Here is an 11,169-nt window from a genome sequence, read left to right on the forward strand (position 1 = left end):
GTGCTTCTAAATACGACACCATCAGTGCCAGGGTCTGGAGTCTGCCCCTGGCCCGCCATGCTATCGTGATGGGCAGGGAGTCTGAAACCTAAGTTAGAACATCTGGGCCTACATCCCCCATCTTCCTGCCCTCTGAGTTCTTGGGTAAGTCACCTGGCCTCTCTGGCCAAAGCCTTCCTGAGCTGTGGGGAGCACCCAGTTAAGGAAGCTCAGAACTCCAAAGTGGAGCGAATGTTAGTGTCCCTCCATCACCCAAATATGGTCCCATTGGCCAGACATCCCTCCTGCAAGGTCACCAGAGCAAATGACACCACTGCCCCTCCCCCACACTAAACCAAAGAAATCACACATGAAGGGCTGTTGATACTATGAACTTTTAATCGGTATCTTCCTCCCTACATTTGAGGAAGAAACAAGGATGCCCCACAATGACCTTCTTCAGCTTTGGGGGGGCCCGGACAGAATGAAGGGCTGAGGAGGAAAGGGGGGCAGATGTAGAGCTGACAGTGGCTTTCCCAAGTCCTTTATCTAGTATGTGTGTGGGGGGGGGAGTGGGGGGGGGTGGCTGCACCTGCACAGAAACGAGAAGTCACCAACAAGCTGCCGCAACCCCAAATCTGCCCTCCCTGCTCTCGCCTGGAGCCGCCCTCAGGGCCCTGCAGCTCCCAAGGCCACCACCAGATGGAAGCATCGAGCAACATTCCTTTTCCTTCCCAAGCCTGACTCCCCTCCTCCCTCCTTTCTTTCAGGGAGCTTCCCACCCCAATCCTGACTTTCCCTTTATTTCCCTTCCCACCAAAACAGATCCTGGGGCTTCTATCTGCTTTCTGTCCAAGGAAGCCAGTGGCAGTTGAAAGCACCCTGTCCTTCAAATGGGACCATTTGACAGCTGGGAGGGCCAGCCATGGGTCTGCTTCTGGGGGCCCTGGGGAGGCCGGGGGGACTCTGGGGTCTGGACATTCCCATCAGTCACCAGGAGCTGGGCAGTGACTAATATCTCTCTGTGTCCTAGCGCCTGGCTCCCGGTACGTGTTCCGAAAATGTCCCTTGAGTCAGACTGAGCAGAGCTAAATTAATAAATTGACAATCAATGAACCAATCAATAAAGCCAAGGAGAAGCATGAAAACTGTATATTCTGCTGGTGCCATGGTGGCCTCAGAGTCCACAGAGCCAATTTGACCGAAGCACAGGCTCACCAACACCTCAGGGCAAGTTGCATGCTTTCTCTCCCCACCTACCCTTTTGGCAAACAGATTCATTCCATGATTCCCGTGACCACGCAGTCGCCATCTCTGGAAGCCCGGCTGGGCGCTGGCTGTGGGCCGACCAGCAAAGAGAAGGTCATAACGCCCAGGCTGACTGGTCATCAGGAATAGCTTCCAGGTGTCTACTGGCTTCTCCCTTTGTCCCCTTCAGCTAAAGAAGATACAGACCCCTGATTGAACCCAAAGACTAGAAGTTGATCTAAGAGCCTCTGGTGGATTTTTTCTGATGCACTGATTGCTGTTTCCCTGCTGGCCCAAGACTGTCTAACCTGCCCTTGCCCAGTTTGTGGACTGAGAGGCGTGAGGGGTGGATAGGTAGATGAGGGCGGGGGAGGGGGCTGGGGAGGGGCGGGGGTGGGGGGGCTTCAGTGCAAGCCGAGAAACTCCTTGAGGACGTCGCAGGTCTTCTTGTGCATGACCTCGCGCAGCTTCCTGACCCGCCGGCTGCTGGACGCCCCCACGAAGCTGTCGGGCCGCAGCATGGCCATGCCACCATCCACCTCACCCATGATGATGAGCGGAGTCTCGCCCACCGTCACATTGGGGCAGGGGCAGGTCCAGTCCACGTGGAGCAGGGTGACTTCCAGCGGCTCCTGGCCCAGGAACTTGAGGCCCATCTTCTCATCCTTGAGGACCTCGTCCACGGTCACCAGGGCGCGACCCGAGTCGGGCTCCTCGGTCAGCTCAGACACGCGGCCCAAGATGACAAAGTCGCTCCGACAGAAGCTGGTGACGAGCTTCTGCCTTGGCTTGCAGGCCCGGCAGCGCTGGTTCCCCCGAGGGAAGGGGCAGGACTCCTCGCAGGCCTCGCGGCTCTCAAAGTTGTTGCTGTTGCCCTCGCAGCCGCCGTAGACGAAGGACTGGCACTGGCCGCTCTGGCTGTTGTAAGCCCAGCGAGGGGCGTAGGCCTTGCAGGGCCCCTGCAGGGCGGGCAGGCTGCACACGGCCAGCGGCCCGCTCATGCAGGCCAGCATGCAGGCCTCATAGGTCTCAAAGTGGTTCCGGTTGCGGTGGCAGTGGCCGAAGGTGAAGGTGAGGCAGTTGTTGGCCTGCGCGTCGAAGTGCCAGCGGGTCTGCTCCTCGCCGCAGTCCTCGCTGTCGGGGGGCTTCAGGCACTCGGCCGCGGGGAAGGCCGTGCCGTTGGGGCCACTCTCCAAGGTGGTCGCAGCCTGACCCCCCCTGACCACTGACAGTGGGAAGTCGGCACGCAGGACCCCGCCAGCATTCCGGGCTGTGCACGTATAGATGCCAGTGTCCTGGGGCTGGGCGTTGTAGATGACCAGCTGGGCGATGTTGGTGACCACCACGTTGCCCCGCACGTGGTTTGGCCGCATGACCACGTTCTCCCGATCTTCCAGCTGCTTCTCCCAGGTGATCTCAGGCCGGGGCCGGCCCACCACATCACAGAGGAAGCTCACCGTCTCACCCACGGTGACCGACTGGTGCACAGGGTGGTTGAGCAGAGCGGGGGCCACCGTATCCATCCCGGGGGTCTCTGGGGAGGCGGTGGTGGGGCGCGCTGTGGTCTCAGGTGGCGGGGGACTGGTGTGTGGCCAGGTGAAGTGATAGCGGCAGGTGACGACGGCCAGCGTGATGCCCTTAGAGCAGGCCTCAGCATCCATGTAGCAACGGTTATAGTAGGTGAGGCCGTCGGAGGCGCACGTGAAGCTGGGCTCCTTCTCACAGCGATCTTTACACTTACACACGGGCTGGCCGTCCCAGATGTCACACTCGGAGCCCTGCTGCAGACACATGAAGTGGTCGCAGGTGGCCTCCTTGGGCATGCCCACAGGGCCCTTCTTCCCTTTCACGTCCATGTACCGGGCGGCCACACAGCTCTTGGTCCCACACACGTTGGGGCAGCACTTCTCATAGGTCTCGCACTCCTGCAGGGAGCAAGATCAAGAGGCCTGAGCGAGGCTCCCCGCCCCCACCCCCACAGCTTCTGAGGAAGGGAACTGAGCTCCCCACCTACCGGGAGCCCCACATCCAGATGGTGATGGGAGCTAGCGGACCCGTAGCCGCTGTCACTTACCAGGCCTTCTTGTGAGAACGTTTGTACCTGTCAACTTCCCTCCTGCTCATCATGGGCCTGTGAGGTGGGCACAGCTATTATCCTCACTTCACAGGTAGTGGTAACTGAGGCACAGAGAGATCAGGTAACTTGACTTGCCCAGGGTCACAGAGCTGTGAGAAGAGGCAGGCCACCTACCTCTGAGAAGGGAAGTTCTCTGACTACCATGTTACAGACGAAAATGCAGACTCAGAAAAGTGATGCCCACGTCCAGAGACTAGGCAAGTGGCAGAAAAGGGCTTCAAGCTCCAGGTAGATGGGATTCTGAAAGGAGATCGTGTCTTCCACATCATAGGGTTACCACAAAGGAGGTCTAGGTTGGAACAAATGAGCCTGCCTTTCTGTCTCTTTTCCACTGGGGTGAGGATGCCCTGGCCGAATTGAAGAGGTCACACCAAACCCTAAGGAGGAAAAATCGGACACCTCTGGCACAGATGCTCAAGGCGGCCACACACGCGTCGGGAACGGCAGCTCTGTGGAGGGCGGGTGGCACAGGCCCGGGGATGCCAGGTCTACCTCGGAGGGCTGTGCCAGGCGCAGGTGCTCAGCTCTGACGTGTGGGACAAATCAACAAGGGAAACAGCCCCCCCTTGGGTGGCAAGGGTCAGCAAAGCCATCAGCGAGGACTTACTAGGGCTGTAATCCCCCCTTGATTCGCTGTGGAGCCACGTAAGGCATTAGTTTAATTCCTCGAAATTAGCAACATGCTCTGGGGCCGACACAAACAAGGATTTCACGTGGTGTTTTCGACAATAACACCTCGTCCCCACTGGGCAGGCGGGCAGCGCTCCTAATCCTCCGCCCTGGTAGTAGCTCTGGGAATTACCCCCACTAGGGCTGGCCTCTTGTGGTTCCGACTTTTATTTCAGCCTCTTTGACATTCCACATCAGCTAAGAGGGGGAGATATCCCCCACCCGAGCTGTGTGGAGCCTGCCTGCTTGACTTGTTTACTGTTTTCCCCCTCTCAGCTCAGAATGGGGACTTTGTTTCGCAGTCCTTGCTTGGCATAGGCTCTAGGCCACACCAGGGGAGGCTTTGGGACAGGGATGGGCAGATCTCGGAGCTGGGGGTCTGAGGGTGAGAAACCCAGTGGGGGGTGGAGGGCGGGAGGGACTGAGTGTGGATAGGAGCATCCACTCTTGGGCCCAAGGTTCATAAAATTCCTTTAAGAGACTGGCCCGGGAAGCTCCTTTAGGACCCTAAAGTCCATGAAAGTTCCAGTCCCCAGAAACCTGGGGAAGGTATCTCTGGGCACAGGAAACCTAAAAGGACCCCTTAGAACAGTTTTGGCTTTGAGGGCCCAGAATACACACGTAGGCAAATGAGTCCCTCGCCCCACACAGGTACCTTTTCCCCAACACACACAGAATCAGCCAGAGTCTCGCTGTCCCATGCTGCACCTGATTTATCAGGCCAGCCTGTGCTAGTGGAATAGATTTCACTGCCAATGTAGCCAATGAGCCTCTGACCTCAGCTGAATGGGAATTCTCTGCACCTTCCCACTCCTTATCTTCCCTTTCCTCAGCACCACCATTGCTCACTCACAGCATCTGGCCTGAGAGGTCTGACAGTTGTGCCCCAGACACCATGGGGCAGAGACCGCTCTCTGCAGGGCAATCTTGGGCTTTTCTGTAGACTATATGCGTTTGGCAAATGGAGTATCTCTCATATTCCCTGGTGATGCCCAGCCCAGTCCAGCCCTGGGCCCTAGGAATTGGGCAGCCTTCTGCCCAGGCAGGTGCTAGGTACCAGTCGGCTCTTCTTCATCCCCTGTGGGGAGCAGCAGGAACAGCCCTTGGACTCGGGATCTGGGAAAGAACTGTCCTTAGCACCAGGCCTGCCCTTTGCCCCAGCTGCTCTAATGAGAGCAGAAGGGAGGACAGAGGAATATGGCAGATTGAAACTGAGTCCACTTTCCCTCCCAGGGACAACCAGAGAGTCTATCCAGAGCTATTCCTGCTCACTCTCCCCATCAGGCTGGCCTGACCTCAGGGTCAGGGTGTGAACCCCTGGGGAGGTGGCCTGGAGGCCTCAGCTATGTCAGAGAGACACAGGTGTCAAGCCCACATTCCCGTCCCTGGCTGTGGGACCTTGGGCTGCTTGCTGCACTGTCCTGAGTGTCTGCTCTCACCTGTCGATGGGGGGCTGAAAGGCTGTGCCTGTCCACGCGATGTGCTTGGCCTAGTGCTGGCTCAGAGGAGCCCTTGGCAAACCTGAAACCAGGAATCCCAGGATTCCCCATCCCTGATGAACTTGGACATCACACCCACCTCTTCCTCTGGGCTCGGACTTGGACAGGCATCACGCCCTATTTATCTCCATGAGGCCTGGGGCCCAACTTCCTTCACGTTCCCAACTTCCCACCTTTCCTACGGGGGGCCCCTGAGTCTCCCCACCCCACGGCTCCCACTCACCCTCACTAACACACTCACGTGGTCCATGTCAGTCTTCTGGATTCTCACTCACCTGGTCTGTCTCACACTCCCGCTTGCAGGTGCTCTGGGCATCCACCCAGAGGTTGGGGTTCATGTCGTTGGGGCAGATGCCAGCATGGGAATAGCGGATGGGCGGCAGTGTCAGGCCTCTCGGGGGCACCCCGAGCAGCAGCAGCAGCAGCACTGCCACCTGCGCCCAGCGGGACCAGAGCCGGCAGCAGCACCCCGGGGCCCACATGGTGTGGTCTGCGGTGGCTAGAGCCCTCCCCTGCAACGAGGCCAGGGGCTGGGGCCCACCAGGGCCGCCTCCTCCTCTGGGCTGCAGACACCTGCCCTCCCCACCCCAGCGGGCTTCCTCGCTGCCGCCGCCGCCGCCTCCACCAAGTCAGTGGAGCCCGCTGGGCTGTGCGGCTTCAGATAAAGGGAAGGTCTCTGCAAGGAAACTCCCTCTCCTGAGTGTGCAGGGAGAGGAGCCCGCAGCAGGGGCCCGAGCCTGGATTTATATCCTGGGCGCGCCACCCGAGTGGGAGCGAGCGAGCTAACCTGATGCCTGTCACAGGCAGGCTGCTGGCTCCTCTGTCCCGTGGCCGATCACAGACTTGTTGCAGAAGGGAAAAAAAAAGCTGGAAGCGGTTTAGGCGGCGTATCTGGCACGGTGGGACACCTGCTTGTTTTTGACTCCAGGAGGCCTTTAACCCCTTCAAGGGCCAGAAATGGCATGTGCTTTGGGGGGAGCTGGCTCCGGGACACGCAAGCTCACTGTAAAGGAGTGGTTTGTTTCCCTTTCCCCCACCTCCCCGGGGCCGGGCCCCCTCCTCTGCGTGGCCACCTCCGAAGAACACACGATCGCTTGTTACAGGAGGGACCTGCAGCCGCAGAGTTAGCATCGCCTGGCCCGATAGTACATTTGAGAGCAAATGACGTGGAAAAACAACAAGTTCACGGCCATTCCAGGGCGGGCCTGAGCAGCAGCGCCTGCTGTGTAAGCTGCCTCCTGCCCCCGCACCGGGTCCCTCTGCGGGGGGTGCGCGCGGACAGCTCCCTATCTCTCGGGGGGCCGGGCAGTTCGTGTCTCAAGTTCCAACTTCGGTGAATTTTCCCCAAATCATTCCAGAGACACATACCAGATATGCTCCGGCTCCCCCGGCTCCCCCAGCTGCCGGGACGTATCACATTCCTCGCTCCTCGACTGACACACTCGGCGGCTCCAAGAAAACCTACGGGGTAAGTGTCTCAGGACGGCGCTGGGCAGCAGCCGGTCTCCCTGATGACCACTCGGGCCCGGGGCTCCTGAGCTCTCTCATGTGTCTGGGTTTCCCCCACTTTACAAAGGAAATGTTTCGGGCCAGAGAGGGCCAGGGACTCGCCTAAGGTCAGCCACCGCCGATGGGCGTAATAGTACTAAACACTAATATTTATGGGGCTCTCAGTTTGTGCCAGGCTCTCTATATGCATCACGACACTGCATCCTCAGGACCAACTACCTTCGTGGCAGATCGGAGGAGAAGACACCCAGAGAGGCTAAGCAACTCACCCTCGGTCGCACAGCTATGGGATGCCACGTTAAGACGGGAAATGGGGACGCCAGCTTGCAGGATGTGGGCAGAGGCCTTTGGGAACCACTCCTTGCCCACCTGGCTGTCAGAACTGCTGTCGAGGTACAGCTTCGACTCTGGTTTTTACAGGGGGGACAAGAAGTTTGTGGAAAGATCAGATGCTATATTGGTGGAGAGGGCAGGGAAAGAGTTGAAAGCTGCGGGTGGGGGGGTAGCATTTCTGCCCCCTATGGCAGGAAACATCAGGTGCCTCCAACACCATCGAAAAGTGAGCTTCCTAAATGTGTTTGCATGGGTCACTTGACCCCCAGAGGGTGTGAGGGAGGGGGGACACAGATCCCCAGAAGAGATGGGTACCTCCGAAAGGCCAAACTGCAAAGATTTGAGGAGCAGTGACCGACCTGCTGCGTCCCAGGGATAGGAGATGGTGTAGGCTGAGCCCACTTCAGAGCCAGAAGAGACTTGGGAGGTCCCCAGCAGGGCTCTCATTTCTGAGGTGGGGAAACTGAGTCCTGAACCCAGGCCCCCACTTTTCCAGGTCTTCTGTCCCCTTGAGGGCTACGGTTTGCCATCTCATTCGACTGTAAAAAGGCAGCATAATGCTTCTCTCCACCTTGCAGATTTTTCCTCGAGGGGTGTTGTGTCGCCTTCTCCCAGCCCCATGCCAATTCTCTCCCCGTTGTGTGGGTCATTCTGCAAGATCTGTCTTTTCTGCTTATGTCACAGAGCTAATGAAGGGTGTCAGATCCTAATCCCCTAAATTATTGGAATAAACTTCCCTCCGAGGCCAGGCCCGGTAATGAAGCCAGACAGCGGGCGACGCCGGCTGCTTTGAATTCCCTGTAATTTCATAAACCCGTGCTCCAGCTGCTCGGAGCCGGCCTCAGCCCCGCACTTGATGAGTGCAGTTTGCGCAGCCTCCTTTGAAATCACAAAGGGGAATGGATGGTGACACATTTCTAAGCAGGACTTAGAAAAACTGTCACAGCCCTGTTACATGAAAACAAATATCCAGGGAGAGGAGGCTGATCTCTGGGGAGTCACCTGAGACCACTGGAGGTGATGGGAGAGCCTGGGGCAGACAGAGCAGAGGAGGCGGGGGGGGGGGGGGGGTTGGCATAAAGCAGGGGAAGCTCCTCCACCCCACCCGGTCCTCTAGCTCACCTCATGGGGTTGACTGGGAAAGGCCTCCATCCGCCCAGCTCAGCCCTTACAAGAGTCACGGGCCTCTCTCCCGCCCAGGGCCCCATTTCTGGCCATTCCACTCCAAGAACTTTCAAAACAGCATCGGGGAAGAAGGGGCCTAGGACACCCCGGCTCTCCCTCTCAGCGCTTCCAAGTCTCCCACCAAAACACAGCTCAGAATAATAAATAACATCTGATCAGGGCTCAGAGCCCACACAGCGTTTTCACCTACATCATCCCACTGACCCTCACGCCAGCCCTGGGAGGGAGGCGGGGAGATGTTGCTGGGAGCTCCGTTGTACAAGAGAGGAAACCAAGTCACAGGAGGCTAGCTGGGCCTGCCCAGGCTCCCGCAGCTCATGCCCTCCCCTCCGGGACCCCAGTCCTGTGCTCTTCACACAAGCCATGCATGCTTCCAGCGTCTCCAGAAAGGCCCCTGCCAGCCGCCCTGCCAGCGCAGAGTGTTTATAAGCTGTTCTGGGAGCACTTTGAAGTCTCCTCCTGGGCCCCTCCCACAGTTCCTCAGATCTGGCTGCCCTGTCTCTGCCTTCTCTGGAGGGTTGGCAGGCACCCCACCCTCATCGCACTCCTGGTACCAAAGGAGGGCTCCCCATTCCCACTGTCCCCCTAGGCCTCCCTCCCTCCAGCATGAGTGTTGGCGGAGTAGAACCTGGGCTGAGTCCAGGTTGGCCTTACCTCGGGGGCGTCACCTGCCTTTCCCCCTCCCCGAGGGCATCAGGCACAGCTTGATCACAAGAGGGCTGGGCTCTGATTTGGACTCAGAAGAATACCCTCCAGCTCCCACACCACAGCCCCTTCACACCCTCCACGGTGGGTTCAAGACCGGCTGTAGCTGCAGCTGTAAGAAGTCACCCCGGACAGTGAACTCTGGGTGTCCCTTGACCTCGGGTTCACCCTTCACATAACAACTTCCCAGCCACTGGGGCCTGGACAGGACAACACAGAGCCACACAGCTGACACCATTTTCCCAATGGGCCAGGTCTCTCCTCTCTGGAGACCAGCCACACACGTGGGGGATGACGGTGATGCCATGCCAGCATCTCAGATGCCGTGTTGCTCATGCACAGACCAAACCTCTTGCATCTCCTCCCTCTTTCCTTATTTGATGGTTTTTGAAGCACCTACTATGTGCTTGGTTCTGGGTACAGAGAGGAGATGACAGTCCTTGTCCAGAGAGAGAGGACAACATATAAACATATGATAAGACTAGAGAAGGCCCTCTCAAAGGTCCCAACAAGTGCTGGGGGTAGAGAGGGGGAGAGAGGCCCCCGGGCTGCAGACGTGAGGTGGGATGGGTCCTGAAGCCTGAGCGGGGAGTCTGCAAGCCAGAGCACAGAAGGCACTTTCCTACACATCCCCTTGGAAAGGCCTGGCCCACAGTGCAGCCTCCCTGGCCAAGGCCCTCCCTCTGCGGGGCCCAGGCCTCCAGAAAGAGGAGGTGAGAGGACAGTCAGTAGGTTTAGGAGACAGGGTGGGGGTGGGAGCTGTAGGTCTTGTTTCTGCATGGGGTAGCCCCAGCAGAGTCGAGGCAGCAGCCCATTCTGGTCCACCCTGCTTGGGCCCCCAGACCTGAGGCAGCCATACTTTCTCCCAAACCACTGGAGGAGCCCAACTGCCTGGGAACCCCCCTGCCCTGAACCTTGGTTTAAATTTATTTGGGAGGAGGGAGAAGGTAAGGAGCAAGAAGCAGGGTGCTCAGATGGGCTCTCAGAAGACCCAGACCACCTCGGCTAAAGGCAGTGCTCAGTCAGAACCAAGCCAGGGAATTCAATAAAGCGGGTGGCTCATTACCCAGCTGGGGACCCTCCCGCCTGAGCCGCCGTGGGCCTGGGTTACATTACAGGGCTGTGTGAACTCTCCCCTCAGAGTGAGACTGCACCGGGTTTTAGAATAATTGTGGGGCCTCAGCAGATGGTGGAGGCAGACGGGGGGGGCCTTCAGCTGTGGGACACGTGACTTGTCGGCATCTGTGCAGAGGAGGCCATGGGAGGGTCCCCATTGGGCCTCTGGGGGAGGCCGCGCTGAATCAAGATCTGAGATTATGGGGTTGGCTGTGGTGGGGCCTGGCCCAGTCCCGTAGGCCAGCCAGGACTCCTTAGACCCCTGCCTGGGTGGGGGTGGGGATGGGGGGTGCGGGGGGGACCTGCTGGTGGGGCCAAGTCCCTGGAAGCTGGTTAGCATCTAAAGCAAGAACAGGAGACACCTGTGAGCTTCTGGGGACCTGTGAGGCCCCAAATGCCTTTCTGGAGAAGGTGGGCATCAAGTGCTCAGTGGATTTCAGCCCTGTGTCAGACCCCTCACCCACTTGCTTAGGGTGAGCAATGTATGAGGAGTCCTGGGTTCTCAGCCTGATCTGCCATCAACCCCGACTGAGGCCCCTTCCAGCTCCCTCTTCTGTGATCCCGTGTCCTGATTCCCCCAGCTTTGCCTTCATGGAATCAGCTTCAAAAAGCCCTGAGCAGCTCTCAGCCAAGACAAACATGGGAGTGAAGAAGCCAAAAGGCCGCAGGGCTGCGGAGCTCTGCTCTCAGTTCCTTGGCTGGGCTCTGCTGGGGAGAGAACAGCCCCCGTTTCCACTTTTTCCAGGCCTGGGGGCTCGGTGGGAATGCTATGCGCGTTGGGGCCCAGCC

General features: G+C 58.6%; 1 protein-coding gene and 1 long non-coding RNA gene across 5 annotated transcripts; one reads left to right on the top strand and one right to left on the bottom strand.

The window, feature by feature from the left end:
• Nucleotides 1-355: 355 nt before the first annotated feature.
• Nucleotides 356-6,984, bottom strand: WFIKKN2 (WAP, follistatin/kazal, immunoglobulin, kunitz and netrin domain containing 2). Of its 4 annotated transcripts, XM_072780038.1 has the most exons (4): nt 5,808-5,931; nt 3,479-3,741; nt 3,302-3,358; nt 356-3,152 (listed from the first exon to the last, which is right to left on the bottom strand). In XM_072780038.1, exon 4 carries the CDS (start codon nt 3,081-3,083, stop codon nt 1,632-1,634), a length of 1,452 nt encoding a protein of 483 aa, XP_072636139.1. In that variant the 5' UTR covers nt 3,084-3,152; nt 3,302-3,358; nt 3,479-3,741; nt 5,808-5,931; the 3' UTR covers nt 356-1,631. The 4 variants fall into 4 exon arrangements, with proteins under 4 accessions (XP_072636139.1, XP_072636138.1, XP_072636140.1 ...); XM_072780037.1 differs by having other exon boundaries at nt 3,302-3,741; XM_072780039.1 differs by lacking the exons at nt 3,302-3,358; nt 3,479-3,741; nt 5,808-5,931 and adding an exon at nt 6,320-6,984.
• On the top strand, nt 6,096-8,168 carry LOC140606522 (uncharacterized). Its single transcript, XR_012008863.1, has 3 exons — nt 6,096-6,758; nt 6,891-7,000; nt 7,207-8,168. It is a non-coding gene; the product is annotated as an uncharacterized lncRNA (long non-coding RNA).
• Nucleotides 8,169-11,169: the final 3,001 nt, after the last annotated feature.

This window comes from Canis lupus, chromosome 16 (genome assembly GCF_048164855.1).
Source record: "Canis lupus baileyi chromosome 16, mCanLup2.hap1, whole genome shotgun sequence".
NCBI classification, from domain to species: domain Eukaryota; kingdom Metazoa; phylum Chordata; class Mammalia; order Carnivora; family Canidae; genus Canis; species Canis lupus.

Bases quoted from the DNA above. Each gene is read 5' to 3' on its own strand.
- WFIKKN2 (XM_072780036.1), bottom strand. From the start codon at position 6,014: ATGTGGGCCCCGGGGTGCTGCTGCCGGCTCTGGTCCCGCTGGGCGCAG. The intron at 3,153-5,807 runs GTGAGTGAGAAT...TGCTCCCTGCAG, and splicing joins GGGAGTGTGAGACAGACCAG to GAGTGCGAGACCTATGAGAA.